The 20,190-nt window shown below is 46.2% G+C and overlaps 7 protein-coding genes and 1 pseudogene across 12 annotated transcripts; 4 read left to right on the top strand and 4 right to left on the bottom strand.

The window, feature by feature from the left end:
* Positions 1-465: 465 nt before the first annotated feature.
* On the bottom strand, positions 466-1,199 carry LOC117188862 (cytochrome P450 4g15-like). The gene is made up of 2 exons (XM_033393382.1): positions 828-1,199; positions 466-694 (listed from the first exon to the last, which is right to left on the bottom strand). Exons 1-2 carry the CDS (start codon positions 1,105-1,107, stop codon positions 537-539), a joined length of 438 nt encoding a protein of 145 aa, XP_033249273.1. The 5' UTR covers positions 1,108-1,199; the 3' UTR covers positions 466-536.
* A 90-nt stretch (positions 1,200-1,289) lies between these two features.
* Positions 1,290-3,564, top strand: LOC117188850 (maternal protein exuperantia-2). 2 transcript variants are annotated; one of them, XM_033393343.1, is made up of 5 exons: positions 1,290-1,544; positions 1,626-1,778; positions 1,829-2,718; positions 2,896-2,972; positions 3,171-3,564. In XM_033393343.1, exons 1-4 carry the CDS (start codon positions 1,407-1,409, stop codon positions 2,957-2,959), a joined length of 1,245 nt encoding a protein of 414 aa, XP_033249234.1. In that variant the 5' UTR covers positions 1,290-1,406; the 3' UTR covers positions 2,960-2,972; positions 3,171-3,564. The 2 variants fall into 2 exon arrangements, with proteins under 2 accessions (XP_033249234.1, XP_033249233.1); XM_033393342.1 differs by having other exon boundaries at positions 1,829-2,972.
* A 245-nt stretch (positions 3,565-3,809) lies between these two features.
* Positions 3,810-4,899, bottom strand: LOC117187054 (annotated as a pseudogene).
* LOC117188855 (maternal protein exuperantia-2-like) lies at positions 4,838-7,240 on the top strand. 2 transcript variants are annotated; one of them, XM_033393364.1, is made up of 5 exons: positions 4,838-5,149; positions 5,231-5,383; positions 5,434-6,323; positions 6,499-6,575; positions 6,774-7,240. In XM_033393364.1, exons 1-4 carry the CDS (start codon positions 5,012-5,014, stop codon positions 6,560-6,562), a joined length of 1,245 nt encoding a protein of 414 aa, XP_033249255.1. In that variant the 5' UTR covers positions 4,838-5,011; the 3' UTR covers positions 6,563-6,575; positions 6,774-7,240. The 2 variants fall into 2 exon arrangements, with proteins under 2 accessions (XP_033249255.1, XP_033249252.1); XM_033393361.1 differs by having other exon boundaries at positions 5,434-6,575.
* Positions 7,241-7,603: 363 nt separating this feature from the next.
* On the bottom strand, positions 7,604-8,411 carry LOC117188865 (cytochrome P450 4g15-like). The gene is made up of 2 exons (XM_033393386.1): positions 8,040-8,411; positions 7,604-7,906 (listed from the first exon to the last, which is right to left on the bottom strand). Exons 1-2 carry the CDS (start codon positions 8,317-8,319, stop codon positions 7,749-7,751), a joined length of 438 nt encoding a protein of 145 aa, XP_033249277.1. The 5' UTR covers positions 8,320-8,411; the 3' UTR covers positions 7,604-7,748.
* A 90-nt stretch (positions 8,412-8,501) lies between these two features.
* On the top strand, positions 8,502-10,775 carry LOC117188851 (maternal protein exuperantia-2-like). 2 transcript variants are annotated; one of them, XM_033393351.1, is made up of 5 exons: positions 8,502-8,756; positions 8,838-8,990; positions 9,041-9,930; positions 10,105-10,181; positions 10,380-10,775. In XM_033393351.1, exons 1-4 carry the CDS (start codon positions 8,619-8,621, stop codon positions 10,166-10,168), a joined length of 1,245 nt encoding a protein of 414 aa, XP_033249242.1. In that variant the 5' UTR covers positions 8,502-8,618; the 3' UTR covers positions 10,169-10,181; positions 10,380-10,775. The 2 variants fall into 2 exon arrangements, with proteins under 2 accessions (XP_033249242.1, XP_033249239.1); XM_033393348.1 differs by having other exon boundaries at positions 9,041-10,181.
* A 220-nt stretch (positions 10,776-10,995) lies between these two features.
* On the bottom strand, positions 10,996-19,389 carry LOC108164922 (cytochrome P450 4g15). Of its 2 annotated transcripts, XM_033393326.1 has the most exons (6): positions 18,815-19,389; positions 18,548-18,745; positions 18,131-18,313; positions 15,608-16,239; positions 11,646-12,000; positions 10,996-11,512 (listed from the first exon to the last, which is right to left on the bottom strand). In XM_033393326.1, the coding sequence occupies exons 1-6, from the start codon at positions 19,011-19,013 to the stop codon at positions 11,355-11,357; spliced, it is 1,725 nt and encodes a 574-aa protein (XP_033249217.1). In that variant the 5' UTR covers positions 19,014-19,389; the 3' UTR covers positions 10,996-11,354. The 2 variants fall into 2 exon arrangements, with proteins under 2 accessions (XP_033249217.1, XP_033249215.1); XM_033393324.1 differs by lacking the exons at positions 10,996-11,512; positions 11,646-12,000 and adding an exon at positions 14,602-15,119 and having other exon boundaries at positions 15,253-16,239; positions 18,815-19,387.
* Positions 12,097-14,452, top strand: LOC117188853 (maternal protein exuperantia-2-like). Of its 2 annotated transcripts, XM_033393357.1 has the most exons (5): positions 12,097-12,362; positions 12,444-12,596; positions 12,647-13,536; positions 13,711-13,787; positions 13,986-14,452. In XM_033393357.1, the coding sequence occupies exons 1-4, from the start codon at positions 12,225-12,227 to the stop codon at positions 13,772-13,774; spliced, it is 1,245 nt and encodes a 414-aa protein (XP_033249248.1). In that variant the 5' UTR covers positions 12,097-12,224; the 3' UTR covers positions 13,775-13,787; positions 13,986-14,452. The 2 variants fall into 2 exon arrangements, with proteins under 2 accessions (XP_033249248.1, XP_033249246.1); XM_033393355.1 differs by having other exon boundaries at positions 12,098-12,362; positions 12,647-13,787.
* Positions 19,390-20,190: the final 801 nt, after the last annotated feature.

The raw sequence follows: 20,190 nt of genomic DNA on the forward strand, positions 1-20,190 counted from the left end.
CTTTAATACTCAAGTACACCTACAAAAACAACACACTCACACAAGCCCTTCTGTAAACACACACGCATACATATACCACCTGTAACATGTCAAAATATCTCAAGGTGTGTTTCATTGTTTGAAAGTTATCTATGAATAAACGATTAATTATAAAAAAAATAAATAGATTTATCACGTGCAACGCAATCGATAAGCGATCGACTAATCGATATTATAATTACACCGAGGATTTATTGTCAAAATCATTGCACAAAGAGTCGTTATGCAAATTTACGTATTATATACACAAACACAAATACATTTAAATGGAGATGATAGTGGTTTCTTGTTCTTTTTCAAATGCGACCAAAAAAAAAGAAAAAAAAACATAATTCTAAACTTTTCCAATAAATCGAGTGTTGAACAAATTTTATTATATAATATTAGTATTATTATTACTGTATTAACCGGTGACTATCACTTGCGAAAAATTAGAGATATATGTATGGAAAAGTTGCCCTTTTTTTTGGTTTTTTTGGAAAATTGTTTTGTGCTGCTCATCTGGCCTGGAGACGCACACGAAAGCCCTCCTCACGCTTCAGTATGATATCCGCCTGGAGCTTGAAGTCCGACTCACTGAGGTCCGAGTAGACGCGATAGTTCCGCAAGATAGTCGAGAGTCGAATTTTGAGCTTTAGCATGGCATACTTGCGCCCTAAGTGGGGAAATCGAAATGAGAGAGAAGATTAGTTCGAGTTGTGGCAGGAAAGTCCATACAAAGGCTGGGATGTCTATCGATAATTATCGATCATTTTTGAGCAGCGTCCCAGCATATCAGCAGTACTTACCCACACAGCTGCGTGGTCCCGCGGAGAAGGGGATGAAGGCATAGTAATGTCGGTTGGCCTGGCGCTCGGACAGAAAGTTGTCCGGATCGAAGACATTGGGATTCGTGTAGACCTTGGGATTGCGATGCAACAGAACAGTGGCCACCGTCACCGTGGCTCCGCGCGGTATAACGTAGTCGCCAGAATTCAACTTAAGATCCTCCTGCAACTCGCGGGCGATCAGTGGCACTGGGGGGTACATGCGCAGCGTTTCCATCAGGCAGCGCTCCAGGTATTTCATTTCTAGCGTGTCCTGGAACGTGGCCGGGCGCTGGGAGTCCCCGAAGATGCCGTCCAGCTCGGCAATCACGCGGTCCTGGTTTTCGCCCCATTGTACTTAAGACCAAGAAACTCATAAAGTAGGCCTTGACTTCGGTCAAACTCCTGCCGTTTTCGAAGTACCGGAAAAACTTAGACAAAAATTCATTACGTTTTAGTTTGTCGTACGGATTGTTTCTTTTTTGTGAGAGCTCGTCGGAAAAAAAAAGTTTGTGTTTTGCCTTTTGTAAGAAAAGGGAAAAAAGTTCGTAGAACGCGAAAATGGTTGCCATTTCTGAAGATTCTGTTTCCGCTGCCGCCTCCGGTCAGAGCGTGGTCGTGAAAGAGGAGCTGCCGTCAGGCAACTACATCCTGGTTGCCGTTGAGATAGATACCACTGGACGTCGTCTGGTTGATGAGGTATTCATTGATTGTTGGTGGTTGCTTCGGACATAACCCCATTTCTCTCCGCGTCTCGTCTCGCCTTTGCCCTTTTTCCAGATTGTCCAGTTGGCTGCCTACACATCAAAGGGCAGCTTCCAGCAGTACATCATGCCGTATATGAATCTGAATCAAGCCGCTCGTCGGCGTCATCAAATTCGTGTGATTTCGATCGGCTTTTATCGCATGCTCAAGTCGATGCAGACCTACGAGGTACATATCCACACTTCCGATATCCGCTAATTCTAACTTATTTTTCGCAGATTATCAAGTCCAAGTCGGAGGTCGCTGCCCTCATGGACTTTCTCAACTGGCTTGAGACGCTGGTCGCCAAGCAGCCCAACAAAGAAGGCATCGTTATGCTCTACCACGATGAGCGCAAATTCATACCCTACATGATTTTGGTGGCGCTCAAGAAGTACTCCCTGATTGATAGATTCAATCGGACGGTGAAGGCTTTTGCCAACACTTGCCCTATGGCCAAGGCCTTCCTTGGCAAACATGGTATCAAGAACTGTGGTCTACGCAAGCTCTCGAAGCTCTTGGCCAAGTCGAAGGATGGGAATTCCACCAAGGAGGATGAACACGAGAATGTCGAAGGAAACGCCATCATCAACGATAACAGTGGCCCCAAGAATCAGAAGCAGGGCTCCTTTGAGGGGAGCGCCAATGTGCGGGCCAAGATGGTCTACGAAATGGCCCTGCAGCTGATTGAATCCGAGTCTTCCGAGTCATCCGAGGAGGCACTCGAGTCCTCGGAGGCAGAGGTTAAGTTGTTGAATGCCGTGAAACCATTCTCCCATCTTCTCAACTCGACGGTCCTCGAGCTGAAAGACCGGAACGATAGCCTGGGGCGCCAAAACTCATTCCGCCCGATCTTCTTGAACTATTTCCGCACCACTCTGCACTATCGTGTCCGTGCCGTAAAGTACCGCATTGCGCTGGCCGAACATGGCTTTACCCTGAAGTCTCTAAGGGCCATTTGGTCTGATAAGCGCAAGGCGGGCTTGGAGCTGGTTTTGACAGCGATTGATTCGCTGAAGACCGAGGAAATGGCTGAGCTGCTGAACCTTCTGGACAGCTACTACGACCCCAGCAAAGCGACCATCAAGCCGAAATCCAAGCGCTCTGGCAATGGCAATGGCAATGCCACTCGTCGTCGCAATCGGGCCAAAGGTGCAGCATCGTCGAAAAATGGAGCCATCGGCGCTGGTGGTGACAATTCCGTGCCGGACTCCGCCAACAAGTCGGGCGGACGTCCTCGTCGCAAACGCAATAACATTCAGAACAACATTCTGGGACCCCAGAACACTGAGAAACGCTCGCCAAATGCGGTAATGGTGACATCGACCCCGAAGCCCATAAAGCCGCCAAAGACGTTTGCCAGAATCTAAAGCTACAGTGCAAGTAAATAAGTTTCCATTCCTTTTTTTTTTGCTTAACTTTGCGCTGGTACTGCTTTGCCATCCCAAGCCGGGATTACCTTCTCGGGCATATCATTGCCTATGCTTGTATTATGCAGGATCTTTCAGTATAAGATGCCAATGCTTGCTTTTCTTTCAATATTCTGCTATATGGATTCTTAAACAAATTTCAAAATTGCAGCCACCACATAAACAGACACTGACAGCCCATTAAATAGAAGACAAGGACGAAGAATGGAACTTAGTTTTCCCTTTCAAGGCCAAACCCAAGCACGGACTAGAAACAATGTCCAAATTTTAAATGTAATCAAAACACAAAACAAAACAAATCAAGACCAAGAAACCAATGTTGTGCTACTGTCGGAGTTGTTGTTGCTGGCTGGCGAGAAATATTAACACACTGGAGCACCTAGCATGAAGATTTAATTGCAGAGAGTGGACAAATCGATGCGTTTAGACATAGTTTTCCAAAACACACGATACACAACTATACTGTCAAAGGGCGATTGGAAAAATATGATCCCACCAAACGCATCGATTTCAGATTGGCATTGGGCAGGCCGACCTCAACACACTAACTTATCCCTAAGCAACCCTGACCCAATGTGTCAAATTCCACTTTAATACTCAAGTACACCTACAAAAACAACACACTCACACAAGCCCTTCTGTAAACACACACGCATACATATACCACCTGTAACATGTCAAAATATCTCAAGGTGTGTTTCATTGTTTGAAAGTTATCCATGAATAAACGATTAATTATAAAAAAAATAATTAGATTTATCACGTGCAACGCAATCGATAAGCGATCGACTAATCGATATTATAATTACACCGAGGATTTATTGTCAAAATCATTGCACAAAGAGTCGGTATGCATAATTACGTATTAAATACACAAACACAAATACATTTAAATGGAGATGATAGTGGTTTCTTGTTCTTTTTCAAATGCGACCAAAAAAAAAGGAAAACAAACATAATTCTAAACTTTTCCAATAAATCGAGTGTTGAACAAATTTTATTATATAATATTAGTATTATTATTACTGTATTAACCGGTGACTATCACTTGGGAAAAATTAGAGATATATGTATGGAAAAGTTGCCCTTTTTTTTGGTTTTTTTGGAAAATTGTTTTGTGCTGCTCATCTGGCCTGGAGACGCACACGAAAGCCCTCCTCACGCTTCAGTATGATATCCGCCTGGAGCTTGAAGTCCGACTCACTGAGGTCCGAGTAGACGCGATAGTTCCGCAAGATAGTCGAGAGTAGAATTTTGAGCTTTAGCATGGCATACTTGCGCCCTAAGTGGGGAAATCGAAATGAGAGAGAAGATTAGTTCGAGTTGTGGCAGGAAAGTCCATACAAAGGCTGGGATGTCTATCGATAATTATCGATCATTTTTGAGCAGCGTCCCAGCATATCAGCAGTACTTACCCACACAGCTGCGTGGTCCCGCGGAGAAGGGGATGAAGGCATAGTAATGTCGGTTGGCCTGGCGCTCGGACAGAAAGTTGTCCGGATCGACGTCATTGGGATTCGTGTAGACCTTGGGATTGCGATGCAACAGAACAGTGGCCACCGTCACCGTGGCTCCGCGCGGTATAACGTAGTCGCCAGAATTCAACTTAAGATCCTCCTGCAACTCGCGGGCGATCAGTGGCACTGGGGGGTACATGCGCAGCGTTTCCATCAGGCAGCGCTCCAGGTATTTCATTTCTAGCGTGTCCTGGAACGTGGCCGGGCGCTGGGAGTCCCGAAGATGCCGTCCAGCTCGGCAATCACGCGGTCCTGGTTTTCGCCCCATTGTACTTAAGACCAAGAAACTCATAAAGTAGGCCTTGACTTCGGTCAAACTCCTGCCGTTTTCGAAGTACCGGAAAAACTTAGACAAAAATTCATTACGTTTTAGTTTGTCGTACGGATTGTTTCTTTTTTGTGAGAGCTCGTCGGAAAAAAAAGTTTGTGTTTTGCCTCTTGTAAGAAAAGGGAAAAAAGTTCGTAGAACGCGAAAATGGTTGCCATTTCTGAAGATTTTGTTTCCGCTGCCGCCTCCGGTCAGAGCGTGGTCGTGAAGGAGGAGCTGCCGTCAGGCAACTACATCCTGGTTGCCGTTGAGATAGATACCACTGGACGTCGTCTGGTTGATGAGGTATTCATTGATTGTTGGTGGTTGCTTCGGACATAACCCCATTTCTCTCCGCGTCTCGTCTCGCCTTTGCCCTTTTTCCAGATTGTCCAGTTGGCTGCCTACACATCAAAGGGCAGCTTCCAGCAGTACATCATGCCGTATATGAATCTGAATCAAGCCGCTCGTCGGCGTCAACAAATTCGTGTGATTTCGATCGGCTTTTATCGCATGCTCAAGTCGATGCAGACCTACGAGGTACATACCCACACTTCCGATATCCGCTAATTCTAACTTATTTTTCGCAGATTATCAAGTCCAAGTCGGAGGTTGCTGCCCTCATGGACTTTCTCAACTGGCTTGAGACGCTGGTCGCCAAGCAGCCCAACAAAGAAGGCATCGTTATGCTCTACCACGATGAGCGCAAATTCATACCCTACATGATTTTGGTGGCGCTCAAGAAGTACTCCCTGATTGATAGATTCAATCGGACGGTGAAGGCTTTTGCCAACACTTGCCCTATGGCCAAGGCCTTCCTTGGCAAACATGGTATCAAGAACTGTGGTCTACGCAAGCTCTCGAAGCTCTTGGCCAAGTCGAAGGATGGGAATTCCACCAAGGAGGATGAACACGAGAATGTCGAAGGAAACGCCATCATCAACGATAACAGTGGCCCCAAGAATCAGAAGCAGGGCTCCTTTGAGGGGAGCGCCAATGTGCGGGCCAAGATGGTCTACGAAATGGCCCTGCAGCTGATTGAATCCGAGTCTTCCGAGTCATCCGAGGAGGCACTCGAGTCCTCGGAGGCAGAGGTTAAGTTGTTGAATGCCGTGAAACCATTCTCCCATCTTCTCAACTCGACGGTCCTCGAGCTGAAAGACCGGAACGATAGCCTGGGGCGCCAAAACTCATTCCGCCCGATCTTCTTGAACTATTTCCGCACCACTCTGCACTATCGTGTCCGTGCCGTAAAGTACCGCATTGCGCTGGCCGAACATGGCTTTACCCTGAAGTCTCTAAGGGCCATTTGGTCTGATAAGCGCAAGGCGGGCTTGGAGCTGGTTTTGACAGCGATTGATTCGCTGAAGACCGAGGAAATGGCCGAGCTGCTGAACCTTCTGGACAGCTACTACGACCCCAGCAAAGCGACCATCAAGCCGAAATCCAAGCGCTCTGGCAATGGCAATGGCAATGCCACTCGTCGTCGCAATCGGGCCAAAGGTGCAGCATCGTCGAAAAATGGAGCCATCGGCGCTGGTGGCGACAATTCCGTGCCGGACTCCGCCAACAAGTCGGGCGGACGTCCTCGTCGCAAACGCAAACATTCAGAACAACATTCTGGGACCCCAGAACACTGAGAAACGCTCGCCAAATGCGGTAATGGTGACATCGACCCCGAAGCCCATAAAGCCGCCAAAGACGTTTGCCAGAATCTAAAGCTACAGTGCAAGTAAATAAGTTTCCATTCCTTTTTTTTTTGCTTAACTTTGCGCTGGTACTGCTTTGCCATCCCAAGCCGGGATTACCTTCTCGGGCATATCATTGCCTATGCTTGTATTATGCAGGATCTTTCAGTATAAGATGCCAATGCTTGCTTTTCTTTCAATATTCTGCTATATGGATTCTTAAACAAATTTTAAAATTGCAGCCACCACATAAACAGACACTGACAGCCCATTAAATAGAAGACAAGGACGAAGAATGGAACTTAGTTTTCCCTTTCAAGGCCAAACCCAAGCACGGACTAGAAACAATGTCCAAATTTTAAATGTAATCAAAACACAAAACACAAAACAAATCAAGACCAAGAAACCAATGTTGTGCTACTGTCGGAGTTGTTGTTGCTGGCTGGCGAGAAATATTAACACACTGGAGCACCTAGCATGAAGATTTAATTGCAGAGAGTGGACAAATCGATGCGTTTAGACATAGTTTTCCAAAACACACGATACACAACTATACTGTCAAAGGGCGATTGGAAAAATATGATCCCACCAAACGCATCGATTTCAGATTGGCATTGGGCAGGCCGACCTCAACACACTAACTTATCCCTAAGCAACCCTGGCCCAATGTGTCAAATTCCACTTTAATACTCAAGTACACCTACAAAAACAACACACTCAAACAAGCCCTTCTGTAAACACACACGCATACATATACCACCTGTAACATGTCAAAATATCTCAAGGTGTGTTTCATTGTTTGAAAGTTATCTATGAATAAACGATTAATTATAAAAAAAATAAATAGATTTATCACGTGCAACGCAATCGATAAGCGATCGACTAATCGATATTATAATTACACCGAGGATTTATTGTCAAAATCATTGCACAAAGAGTCGTTGTGCATAATTACGTATTATATACACAAACACAAATACATTTAAATGGAGATGATAGTGGTTTCTTGTTCTTTTTCAAATGCGACCAAAAAAAAAGAAAAACAAACATAATTCTAAACTTTTCCAATAAATCGAGTGTTGAACAAATTTTATTATATAATATTAATATTATTATTACTGTATTAACCGGTGACTATCACTTGCGAAAAATTAGAGATATATGTATGGAAAAGTTGCCCTTTTTTTTGGTTTTTTTGGAAAATTGTTTTGTGCTGCTCATCTGGCCTGGAGACGCACACGAAAGCCCTCCTCACGCTTCAGTATGATATCCGCCTGGAGCTTGAAGTCCGACTCACTGAGGTCCGAGTAGACGCGATAGTTCCGCAAGATAGTCGAGAGTAGAATTTTGAGCTTTAGCATGGCATACTTGCGCCCTAAGTGGAGAAATCGAAATGAGAGAGAAGATTAGTTCGAGTTGTGGCAGGAAAGTCCATACAAAGGCTGGGATGTCTATCGATAATTATCGATCATTTTTGAGCAGCGTCCCAGCATATCAGCAGTACTTACCCACACAGCTGCGTGGTCCCGCGGAGAAGGGGATGAAGGCATAGTAATGTCGGTTGGCCTGGCGCTCGGACAGAAAGTTGTCCGGATCGAAGACATTGGGATTCGTGTAGACCTTGGGATTGCGATGCAACAGAACAGTGGCCACCGTCACCGTGGCTCCGCGCGGTATAACGTAGTCGCCAGAATTCAACTTAAGATCCTCCTGCAACTCGCGGGCGATCAGTGGCACTGGGGGGTACATGCGCAGCGTTTCCATCAGGCAGCGCTCCAGGTATTTCATTTCTAGCGTGTCCTGGAACGTGGCCGGGCGCTGGGAGTCCCCGAAGATGCCGTCCAGCTCGGCAATCACGCGGTCCTGGTTTTCGCCCCATTGTACTTAAGACCAAGAAACTCATAAAGTAGGCCTTGACTTCGGTCAAACTCCTGCCGTTTTCGAAGTACCGGAAAAACTTAGACAAAAATTCATTACGTTTTAGTTTGTCGTACGGATTGTTTCTTTTTTGTGAGAGCTCGTCGGAAAAAAAAAGTTTGTGTTTTGCCTTTTGTAAGAAAAGGGAAAAAAGTTCGTAGAACGCGAAAATGGTTGCCATTTCTGAAGATTCTGTTTCCGCTGCCGCCTCCGGTCAGAGCGTGGTCGTGAAGGAGGAGCTGCCGTCAGGCAACTACATCCTGGTTGCCGTTGAGATAGATACCACTGGACGTCGTCTGGTTGATGAGGTATTCATTGATTGTTGGTGGTTGCTTCGGACATAACCCCATTTCTCTCCGCGTCTCGTCTCGCCTTTGCCCTTTTTCCAGATTGTCCAGTTGGCTGCCTACACATCAAAGGGCAGCTTCCAGCAGTACATCATGCCGTATATGAATCTGAATCAAGCCGCTCGTCGGCGTCATCAAATTCGTGTGATTTCGATCGGCTTTTATCGCATGCTCAAGTCGATGCAGACCTACGAGGTACATATCCACACTTCCGATATCCGCTAATTCTAACTTATTTTTCGCAGATTATCAAGTCCAAGTCGGAGGTCGCTGCCCTCATGGACTTTCTCAACTGGCTTGAGACGCTGGTCGCCAAGCAGCCCAACAAAGAAGGCATCGTTATGCTCTACCACGATGAGCGCAAATTCATACCCTACATGATTTTGGTGGCGCTCAAGAAGTACTCCCTGATTGATAGATTCAATCGGACGGTGAAGGCTTTTGCCAACACTTGCCCTATGGCCAAGGCCTTCCTTGGCAAACATGGTATCAAGAACTGTGGTCTACGCAAGCTCTCGAAGCTCTTGGCCAAGTCGAAGGATGGGAATTCCACCAAGGAGGATGAACACGAGAATGTCGAAGGAAACGCCATCATCAACGATAACAGTGGCCCCAAGAATCAGAAGCAGGGCTCCTTTGAGGGGAGCGCCAATGTGCGGGCCAAGATGGTCTACGAAATGGCCCTGCAGCTGATTGAATCCGAGTCTTCCGAGTCATCCGAGGAGGCACTCGAGTCCTCGGAGGCAGAGGTTAAGTTGTTGAATGCCGTGAAACCATTCTCCCATCTTCTCAACTCGACGGTCCTCGAGCTGAAAGACCGGAACGATAGCCTGGGGCGCCAAAACTCATTCCGCCCGATCTTCTTGAACTATTTCCGCACCACTCTGCACTATCGTGTCCGTGCCGTAAAGTACCGCATTGCGCTGGCCGAACATGGCTTTACCCTGAAGTCTCTAAGGGCCATTTGGTCTGATAAGCGCAAGGCGGGCTTGGAGCTGGTTTTGACAGCGATTGATTCGCTGAAGACCGAGGAAATGGCCGAGCTGCTGAACCTTCTGGACAGCTACTACGACCCCAGCAAAGCGACCATCAAGCCGAAATCCAAGCGCTCTGGCAATGGCAATGGCAATGCCACTCGTCGTCGCAATCGGGCCAAAGGTGCAGCATCGTCGAAAAATGGAGCCATCGGCGCTGGTGGCGACAATTCCGTGCCGGACTCCGCCAACAAGTCGGGCGGACGTCCTCGTCGCAAACGCAACATTCAGAACAACATTCTGGGACCCCAGAACACTGAGAAACGCTCGCCAAATGCGGTAATGGTGACATCGACCCCGAAGCCCATAAAGCCGCCAAAGACGTTTGCCAGAATCTAAAGCTACAGTGCAAGTAAATAAGTTTCCATTCCTTTTTTTTTTGCTTAACTTTGCGCTGGTACTGCTTTGCCATCCCAAGCCGGGATTACCTTCTCGGGCATATCATTGCCTATGCTTGTATTATGCAGGATCTTTCAGTATAAGATGCCAATGCTTGCTTTTCTTTCAATATTCTGCTATATGGATTCTTAAACAAATTTCAAAATTGCAGCCACCACATAAACAGACACTGACAGCCCATTAAATAGAAGACAAGGACGAAGAATGGAACTTAGTTTTCCCTTTCAAGGCCAAACCCAAGCACGGACTAGAAACAATGTCCAAATTTTAAATGTAATCAAAACACAAAACACAAAACAAATCAAGACCAAGAAACCAATGTTGTGCTACTGTCGGAGTTGTTGTTGCTGGCTGGCGAGAAATATTAACACACTGGAGCACCTAGCATGAAGATTTAATTGCAGAGAGTGGACAAATCGATGCGTTTAGACATAGTTTTCCAAAACACACGATACACAACTATACTGTCAAAGGGCGATTGGAAAAATATGATCCCACCAAACGCATCGATTTCAGATTGGCATTGGGCAGGCCGACCTCAACACACTAACTTATCCCTAAGCAACCCTGGCCCAATGTGTCAAATTCCACTTTAATACTCAAGTACACCTACAAAAACAACACACTCACACAAGCCCTTCTGTAAACACACACGCATACATATACCACCTGTAACATGTCAAAATATCTCAAGGTGTGTTTCATTGTTTGAAAGTTATCTATGAATAAACGATTAATTATAAAAAAAATAAATAGATTTATCACGTGCAACGCAATCGATAAGCGATCGACTAATCGATATTATAATTACACCGAGGATTTATTGTCAAAATCATTGCACAAAGAGTCGTTATGCATAATTACGTATTATATACACAAACACAAATACATTTAAATGGAGATGATAGTGGTTTCTTGTTCTTTTTCAAATGCGACCAAAAAAAAAGAAAAACAAACATAATTCTAAACTTTTCCAATAAATCGAGTGTTGAACAAATTTTATTATATAATATTAATATTATTATTACTGTATTAACCGGTGACTATCACTTGCGAAAAATTAGAGATATATGTATGGAAAAGTTGCCCTTTTTTTTGGTTTTTTTGGAAAATTGTTTTGTGCTGCTCATCTGGCCTGGAGACGCACACGAAAGCCCTCCTCACGCTTCAGTATGATATCCGCCTGGAGCTTGAAGTCCGACTCACTGAGGTCCGAGTAGACGCGATAGTTCCGCAAGATAGTCGAGAGTAGAATTTTGAGCTTTAGCATGGCATACTTGCGCCCTAAGTGGGGAAATCGAAATGAGAGAGAAGATTAGTTCGAGTTGTGGCAGGAAAGTCCATACAAAGGCTGGGATGTCTATCGATAATTATCGATCATTTTTGAGCAGCGTCCCAGCATATCAGCAGTACTTACCCACACAGCTGCGTGGTCCCGCGGAGAAGGGGATGAAGGCATAGTAATGTCGGTTGGCCTGGCGCTCGGACAGAAAGTTGTCCGGATCGACGACATTGGGATTCGTGTAGACCTTGGGATTGCGATGCAACAGAACAGTGGCCACCGTCACCGTGGCTCCGCGCGGTATAACGTAGTCGCCAGAATTCAACTTAAGATCCTCCTGCAACTCGCGGGCGATCAGTGGCACTGGGGGGTACATGCGCAGCGTTTCCATCAGGCAGCGCTCCAGGTATTTCATTTCTAGCGTGTCCTGGAACGTGGCCGGGCGCTGGGAGTCCCCGAAGATGCCGTCCAGCTCGGCAATCACGCGGTCCTGGTTTTCGCCCCATTGTACTTAAGACCAAGAAACTCATAAAGTAGGCCTTGACTTCGGTCAAACTCCTGCCGTTTTCGAAGTACCGGAAAAACTTAGACAAAAATTCATTACGTTTTAGTTTGTCGTACGGATTGTTTCTTTTTTGTGAGAGCTCGTCGGAAAAAAAAAGTTTGTGTTTTGCCTTTTGTAAGAAAAGGGAAAAAAGTTCGTAGAACGCGAAAATGGTTGCCATTTCTGAAGATTCTGTTTCCGCTGCCGCCTCCGGTCAGAGCGTGGTCGTGAAGGAGGAGCTGCCGTCAGGCAACTACATCCTGGTTGCCGTTGAGATAGATACCACTGGACGTCGTCTGGTTGATGAGGTATTCATTGATTGTTGGTGGTTGCTTCGGACATAACCCCATTTCTCTCCGCGTCTCGTCTCGCCTTTGCCCTTTTTCCAGATTGTCCAGTTGGCTGCCTACACATCAAAGGGCAGCTTCCAGCAGTACATCATGCCGTATATGAATCTGAATCAAGCCGCTCGTCGGCGTCATCAAATTCGTGTGATTTCGATCGGCTTTTATCGCATGCTCAAGTCGATGCAGACCTACGAGGTACATATCCACACTTCCGATATCCGCTAATTCTAACTTATTTTTCGCAGATTATCAAGTCCAAGTCGGAGGTCGCTGCCCTCATGGACTTTCTCAACTGGCTTGAGACGCTGGTCGCCAAGCAGCCCAACAAAGAAGGCATCGTTATGCTCTACCACGATGAGCGCAAATTCATACCCTACATGATTTTGGTGGCGCTCAAGAAGTACTCCCTGATTGATAGATTCAATCGGACGGTGAAGGCTTTTGCCAACACTTGCCCTATGGCCAAGGCCTTCCTTGGCAAACATGGTATCAAGAACTGTGGTCTACGCAAGCTCTCGAAGCTCTTGGCCAAGTCGAAGGATGGGAATTCCACCAAGGAGGATGAACACGAGAATGTCGAAGGAAACGCCATCATCAACGATAACAGTGGCCCCAAGAATCAGAAGCAGGGCTCCTTTGAGGGGAGCGCCAATGTGCGGGCCAAGATGGTCTACGAAATGGCCCTGCAGCTGATTGAATCCGAGTCTTCCGAGTCATCCGAGGAGGCACTCGAGTCCTCGGAGGCAGAGGTTAAGTTGTTGAATGCCGTGAAACCATTCTCCCATCTTCTCAACTCGACGGTCCTCGAGCTGAAAGACCGGAACGATAGCCTGGGGCGCCAAAACTCATTCCGCCCGATCTTCTTGAACTATTTCCGCACCACTCTGCACTATCGTGTCCGTGCCGTAAAGTACCGCATTGCGCTGGCCGAACATGGCTTTACCCTGAAGTCTCTAAGGGCCATTTGGTCTGATAAGCGCAAGGCGGGCTTGGAGCTGGTTTTGACAGCGATTGATTCGCTGAAGACCGAGGAAATGGCCGAGCTGCTGAACCTTCTGGACAGCTACTACGACCCCAGCAAAGCGACCATCAAGCCGAAATCCAAGCGCTCTGGCAATGGCAATGGCAATGCCACTCGTCGTCGCAATCGGGCCAAAGGTGCAGCATCGTCGAAAAATGGAGCCATCGGCGCTGGTGGCGACAATTCCGTGCCGGACTCCGCCAACAAGTCGGGCGGACGTCCTCGTCGCAAACGCAACATTCAGAACAACATTCTGGGACCCCAGAACACTGAGAAACGCTCGCCAAATGCGGTAATGGTGACATCGACCCCGAAGCCCATAAAGCCGCCAAAGACGTTTGCCAGAATCTAAAGCTACAGTGCAAGTAAATAAGTTTCCATTCCTTTTTTTTTTGCTTAACTTTGCGCTGGTACTGCTTTGCCATCCCAAGCCGGGATTACCTTCTCGGGCATATCATTGCCTATGCTTGTATTATGCAGGATCTTTCAGTATAAGATGCCAATGCTTGCTTTTCTTTCAATATTCTGCTATATGGATTCTTAAACAAATTTCAAAATTGCAGCCACCACATAAACAGACACTGACAGCCCATTAAATAGAAGACAAGGACGAAGAATGGAACTTAGTTTTCCCTTTCAAGGCCAAACCCAAGCACGGACTAGAAACAATGTCCAAATTTTAAATGTAATCAAAACACAAAACACAAAACAAATCAAGACCAAGAAACCAATGTTGTGCTACTGTCGGAGTTGTTGTTGCTGGCTGGCGAGAAATATTAACACACTGGAGCACCTAGCATGAAGATTTAATTGCAGAGAGTGGACAAATCGATGCGTTTAGACATAGTTTTCCAAAACACACGATACACAACTATACTGTCAAAGGGCGATTGGAAAAATATGATCCCACCAAACGCATCGATTTCAGATTGGCATTGGGCAGGCCGACCTCAACACACTAACTTATCCCTAAGCAACCCTGGCCCAATGTGTCAAATTCCACTTTAATACTCAAGTACACCTACAAAAACAACACACTCACACAAGCCCTTCTGTAAACACACACGCATACATATACCACCTGTAACATGTCAAAATATCTCAAGGTGTGTTTCATTGTTTGAAAGTTATCTATGAATAAACGATTAATTATAAAAAAAATAAATAGATTTATCACGTGCAACGCAATCGATAAGCGATCGACTAATCGATATTATAATTACACCGAGGATTTATTGTCAAAATCATTGCACAAAGAGTCGTTATGCATAATTACGTATTATATACACAAACACAAATACATTTAAATGGAGATGATAGTGGTTTCTTGTTCTTTTTCAAATGCGACCAAAAAAAAAGAAAAACAAACATAATTCTAAACTTTTCCAATAAATCGAGTGTTGAACAAATTTTATTATATAATATTAATATTATTATTACTGTATTAACCGGTGACTATCACTTGCGAAAAATTAGAGATATATGTATGGAAAAGTTGCCCTTTTTTTTTGGTTTTTTTGGAAAATTGTTTTGTGCTGCTCATCTGGCCTGGAGACGCACACGAAAGCCCTCCTCACGCTTCAGTATGATATCCGCCTGGAGCTTGAAGTCCGACTCACTGAGGTCCGAGTAGACGCGATAGTTCCGCAAGATAGTCGAGAGTAGAATTTTGAGCTTTAGCATGGCATACTTGCGCCCTAAGTGGGGAAATCGAAATGAGAGAGAAGATTAGTTCGAGTTGTGGCAGGAAAGTCCATACAAAGGCTGGGATGTCTATCGATAATTATCGATCATTTTTGAGCAGCGTCCCAGCATATCAGCAGTACTTACCCACACAGCTGCGTGGTCCCGCGGAGAAGGGGATGAAGGCATAGTAATGTCGGTTGGCCTGGCGCTCGGACAGAAAGTTGTCCGGATCGAAGACATTGGGATTCGTGTAGACCTTGGGATTGCGATGCAACAGAACAGTGGCCACCGTCACCGTGGCTCCGCGCGGTATAACGTAGTCGCCAGAATTCAACTTAAGATCCTCCTGCAACTCGCGGGCGATCAGTGGCACTGGGGGGTACATGCGCAGCGTTTCCATCAGGCAGCGCTCCAGGTATTTCATTTCTAGCGTGTCCTGGAACGTGGCCGGGCGCTGGGAGTCCCCGAAGATGCCATCCAGCTCGGCAATCACGCGGTCCTGGATTTCCTGGTGTATGCCCATCAGTGAGAGGAAGAAGGACGAGCCGGCTGCGGTGGTGTCATGGCCCTCGAACATAATCGTATCCACCTGCTCCTTGATCTCCGTGTCCGTGATGAGGGCTCCGTTCTGGGCGCTCTCCAGCATCAGGTCGAGAAAGGCCAGTCGCTTCTTCTCACCAATGTCGTTGTCCTCCACGTCTAGGTCGTCCTTGAGGCCCGCGGACTGGCCGTAGGAGAGCCCAGCGACAGGTGTGCCCTCGCCAGCAGCATTCCCCCCGCCTGCTGAGCCCATCTCCGCCTGTTCCTGTTTCTGTTTCTGTTCCTGTTTCTGTTCCTGTCCGCGCTCTCTCTCTAGGGCGGCCGCCTTGAGCTCGCACTGGGCGAGAGATCCTCGAGTGCCCTGCTCGAAGGCCGCCTTCTTGCTGCGAATGACCTTGGTGGTAAGGCCATGTATAATACTGAGCAGACGCCCCTGTTCCTTGTAGTAGCGCGTCAGGGTGAAGACGAACTCGTTGCGCAGAAAGATGCTCCGGTGCCGGGCATGGAGTATATCGCACATCCGCATCACGGCCATCGCGTACTCGAATCCGGACTTGTCCTGTGTCTTCTTCGACACGCCCATGGCTGTCTCTGGAATGGGCCCAATCGGAATCGGAATTAGAATCAAACTCTGAATCAGGGTATCATTGAGCGTCTCCCACAAAGCCACGCAGTTTCAATCCCTGTCCATGTACGGGGAAAGTGGAATGCACTCGACTGACCCAAGCGCCAATTGAACTTAACAATCACACAACAGGCGGCTGGCTGAGCCCCCACTTCTGTCCCGGCTTTCTAATTGTAAATACAAAGCATAAATAGATCTATAACTGGCGGCGCAGGCACATGCTTCATCCGAGTGTGGAGTAGAATTCCGCATTTGATTCTATTCGAACACTCCAACATTATCATTGATACTGTCGATCCACTATTTAATATATGTAGGAGGAAGAGCCTTGGGTCCATATATTTACTATAAACGGAAATGCCTTTCTTTATACATAATTATGCATTTTGATCTACAAGTAGTACATTGTTTATTCTACTGATAGGTAAAACTAATTTCGAACTAATTTCGCCAAGGGAAGTACTGATTATGCAATGACATTTGGGCTTTTCCTTCCCCATTTTTCTTCATAGCGCACAAATTTTCCCAGTTTTTCATTCAAATTATTTGTTCTGCTGTTGTTCAAGTCTTAATTGCTAATTGCCCGTTTGCGTCAGACCCCCATCAGCAGCAGCGGCAACAGGAACGTCAACCTCGCCTCAGCCTCAGCCTCAACAGGCATATCGCAGACGGGCCGCAGTTGCATTCAAATTTTCCTGATTAAGCCGCTTAATGGCAATGCGACGTGCCTTTAATTGCTCGGCCCAGCCCAGCCCGTCCCAGCTCAGTGGAGGAGGAGCTCTCGCTCTCTAATCTCAGCTTGGGTTTTGGCTGCATTTCAATTGATGGGGCGAAGGTAGTGCTGCGTCTGCGTCTGCGACTGCCACGGGATTATGCAATGGCCTAGAAATCAATCCGAAATCGGTTGCAGTTTTCAGCTAATAAAGCGACAATGTCATTAACATTTGGCCGTGTATCTGCATACAGTAGCGGGCAGCAGGCCAACTGTCCCACTCTGGGTGGCAGTTTCACTTTTTTCCCAACCATGAAACGTGTCTGGCGTTAAGTCTATTGCCTGGCGATAGTTTAATGATTTTCCAATAGATAGATAAACGGATAGATAGCTGCTAGGGACTGCAGGCATCTGATTGGCTCTATCGTATGGTCGGCCAAGGATGTATCAGACCCAGTCCATTCCCCATATAAATCCTATGAGAAAATTTAAGTGGAAGGTCTATTTCGTCTACAAAATTGAATCTTGCAATAGGCTAGGACGAAGATTATACTCATTAAGGTGTTCCCCACTATTCGCACACCGAAATAGTGCTCATTTTATACACAATAAAAGTCCGTCTAAAGGGAACGTATTGGGGGAGAAATACGATAGTTTGGGAAGGTCCTGGAACCCGGCAGTTTCAGCAGTTTGGTCCAGGGCTGGAAGTGGTATAATCTGGTTACGGTTTGAGTTGGATTAGGGGAGGGATCATATGTATACACCTGTATAGTCGAATGTTTATATACATATATGTATATCTTTTGTGTCCATTGTACGGAATGACAAAAGCGGTAAATGGACAACAAAAAGACATTTTTGATTTGGATTTGTGCGAGCTGTAGAAGTACAATATATAGGGAAATGGGTCTGCGCTCAATTGTGGCATATAGTACCATGTATATATCGTATGTACCTATATATGAATGTGACATGGACACACGCATACGCATACGCATACGCATACATTGTAGAATGAGGCTGGGAATTAAATGTGTTTGAAGCGGAATTGGTTTTGTCTGAAACCGAATCGAGTGTGCGAGTGCGTGTGAGTTGACTGTACTTTTGTGTAATCACATGTCAGTGCTGGTGTGTATTTAACTTACCCAATAGAATCTCCACAGTCGCCTCACTCATGTAATCATGACAATCAAATGTGCGTCCATCCTCCGCACGCAGCTTCCGCACCACATTGCGAGAGTTCTCGTTGAACAGCTCGATGAAACTCTTCAAGACATTCAAATGGAATGTGGGTGCGATTAGTTTGCGATGCGAGCGCCATTTTTGACCTGTCAAATATGCAGTTGTATTTAGAGAGAGTGAGAAGGCACATCACAATGTTGGGAAAGAGATGGATATACGTTCTAGCAGCCCCCCCAGTGGCGTTGATTTTATTTATAGACGCAATTTACTGAGGCACTGTTCTGCCAACTGTCAGGCTTACAAATCGTTTAATTAATTTATGATTAGTTTAAGCCCCACAAGTGACACCATCTCCCATTCCATCCCAAGCCCCACCTCACCTGTGCTGATCAGCAGCCCATCTCCGAGCCAGGGCTTGAAGAACTTGTACTCGGAGGCCTTGTCAATGTACACATGACTGCTGAGCAGGAGCTCCACATCGCGGGGGTCGTAGATGAAGACCACCAGCTTGGGACCGATCCACATTTTGGCAATATGTTCAAAGGGGGCGCTCTTCCGGATCACTGTTTTGAAAACAGCTGCAATCAAAGGCAATCAAAGGGTGCAAAATCCCACTTAATCACGTTATCCGATCGATGAACACCTACATGAAGCGGGTCCAATCACGTCGAACAGGTGTCCCACGATGGGCAGGCCACGCGGGCCCGGCAGTCGTCCGGCCAGCCTGTAGAGATGGGCCCGGGACAGACGCCAGTATATGTACCACAGGACCAGGGTGGGCAGCAGCAGGAAATAGAAGACGCTGCTCGGGGAGCCCATGGCGGCGTCTTTCTTTAGCACTTCCATAGTTTTGGCGAGGATTCAGATCAGTTTATCTCACTAGTCCAAAAAAAAACCAAACAAAACAAAACACCACGAGGCGAGTCTGGAAGCCTTAGAAGATTTCCATGCGCGATTAGATTGATGGCGGGGCACTCTATGTCCGATCGGATATTGGATTACCGGTAACCGGATGTTTGTCGCTGCTCGGCCAGCGTACAACTGACCGATGCGCCCCCAAATGGCGGAGACTGCCCCTCCACAAAAAAAAAAATGTAAGACAAAAATTATACAAAAATGAACCCACACAATGACATGACATGTATTAGACAGTAGGGGTAGCAAAAATGTATAAATCACAAATGATGAACCGACGTCGCACACTTCTGGGGCCCTCCTCGCTGGGGGACTAGCGACCCCCGACAGTGCGAACGACTTTTATAGCCAACAATGACAGTCCAGCAAAAATCAAACACACAGCACACACAACAACAACGACGACGAGGGGGGATCGGAATCGGAATCGGTTCGGTTCGGTTTGGTTCGGATTGGATCATATGATGTGCGCCGACCGCCCTATTCCGCGCTTTTCAAAGTTTCAAATTTAACGGGAACTTTCTTGTTTTGCGTGGGCTTTGCTTTGCTTCAACTGAAAGTTCGACTTAAAAGAGGCAGCTTTGAGAGCTTTCCCTTGTCAACAGTTTGGCCAAAGCTTCATAAGAAGCTTGGTTCTTGTGCCGAAAGAATGGACAAGGCTAAGGTTAGAAATAATCATTGAATCTATTCCTTTCTATACCAGATAAATCTATTTTTATATTCACCGTGGTTTTGACAGGGAACTTTTGTAGGTTTTCGGATAAAATATATGCAGCTGTAACAGGAATCGGTAATCCATCTGCTTAAATTTCTCTGGAATCAATCAAAAAAGTTTCTTCTATTCTTTCTCGTATCCGAAACCACTTTGTATGTAGGGAGGCGGATCGAGACGCAATTATAAGGAATGCAGGTGGGTTCCAATATGTATATATGTCGTATATTTGGTGATTCGTCTGGAATGTCGGCCGGTTGAAATGGTGTCCGATCCGAAACTAATTCTAGCTTACATGCTAAGAAAAGGCCTGGGGTGTTACCTGTTACCTGCTACCCTGGACACTCTTCGAACCAAGCACTATCATTCATTTTGCATGTTTTTCTTCTGATTTAT

This window comes from Drosophila miranda, chromosome XL (assembly GCF_003369915.1).
Source record: "Drosophila miranda strain MSH22 chromosome XL, D.miranda_PacBio2.1, whole genome shotgun sequence".
Lineage (NCBI taxonomy): Eukaryota > Metazoa > Arthropoda > Insecta > Diptera > Drosophilidae > Drosophila > Drosophila miranda.

Excerpts from the sequence above, each read along its gene's own strand:
- LOC117188862 (XM_033393382.1), bottom strand. The coding sequence starts at position 1,107 with ATGAAATACCTGGAGCGCTGCCTGATGGAAACGCTGCGCATGTACCCC. Across the intron at positions 695-827 it reads GGGACCACGCAGCTGTGTGG|GGCGCAAGTATGCCATGCTA; the intron begins GTAAGTACTGCT and ends TTCCCCACTTAG.
- LOC117188850 (XM_033393342.1), top strand. The coding sequence starts at position 1,407 with ATGGTTGCCATTTCTGAAGATTCTGTTTCCGCTGCCGCCTCCGGTCAG. Across the intron at positions 1,545-1,625 it reads GACGTCGTCTGGTTGATGAG|ATTGTCCAGTTGGCTGCCTA; the intron begins GTATTCATTGAT and ends CCCTTTTTCCAG. Across the intron at positions 1,779-1,828 it reads AGTCGATGCAGACCTACGAG|ATTATCAAGTCCAAGTCGGA; the intron begins GTACATATCCAC and ends TATTTTTCGCAG.
- LOC117188855 (XM_033393361.1), top strand. The coding sequence starts at position 5,012 with ATGGTTGCCATTTCTGAAGATTTTGTTTCCGCTGCCGCCTCCGGTCAG. Across the intron at positions 5,150-5,230 it reads GACGTCGTCTGGTTGATGAG|ATTGTCCAGTTGGCTGCCTA; the intron begins GTATTCATTGAT and ends CCCTTTTTCCAG. Across the intron at positions 5,384-5,433 it reads AGTCGATGCAGACCTACGAG|ATTATCAAGTCCAAGTCGGA; the intron begins GTACATACCCAC and ends TATTTTTCGCAG.
- LOC117188865 (XM_033393386.1), bottom strand. The coding sequence starts at position 8,319 with ATGAAATACCTGGAGCGCTGCCTGATGGAAACGCTGCGCATGTACCCC. Across the intron at positions 7,907-8,039 it reads GGGACCACGCAGCTGTGTGG|GGCGCAAGTATGCCATGCTA; the intron begins GTAAGTACTGCT and ends TTCTCCACTTAG.
- LOC117188851 (XM_033393348.1), top strand. The coding sequence starts at position 8,619 with ATGGTTGCCATTTCTGAAGATTCTGTTTCCGCTGCCGCCTCCGGTCAG. Across the intron at positions 8,757-8,837 it reads GACGTCGTCTGGTTGATGAG|ATTGTCCAGTTGGCTGCCTA; the intron begins GTATTCATTGAT and ends CCCTTTTTCCAG. Across the intron at positions 8,991-9,040 it reads AGTCGATGCAGACCTACGAG|ATTATCAAGTCCAAGTCGGA; the intron begins GTACATATCCAC and ends TATTTTTCGCAG.
- LOC117188853 (XM_033393355.1), top strand. The coding sequence starts at position 12,225 with ATGGTTGCCATTTCTGAAGATTCTGTTTCCGCTGCCGCCTCCGGTCAG. Across the intron at positions 12,363-12,443 it reads GACGTCGTCTGGTTGATGAG|ATTGTCCAGTTGGCTGCCTA; the intron begins GTATTCATTGAT and ends CCCTTTTTCCAG. Across the intron at positions 12,597-12,646 it reads AGTCGATGCAGACCTACGAG|ATTATCAAGTCCAAGTCGGA; the intron begins GTACATATCCAC and ends TATTTTTCGCAG.
- LOC108164922 (XM_033393326.1), bottom strand. The coding sequence starts at position 19,013 with ATGGAAGTGCTAAAGAAAGACGCCGCCATGGGCTCCCCGAGCAGCGTC. Across the intron at positions 18,314-18,547 it reads TGGGCTGCTGATCAGCACAG|GTCAAAAATGGCGCTCGCAT; the intron begins GTGAGGTGGGGC and ends CATATTTGACAG. Across the intron at positions 11,513-11,645 it reads GGGACCACGCAGCTGTGTGG|GGCGCAAGTATGCCATGCTA; the intron begins GTAAGTACTGCT and ends TTCCCCACTTAG.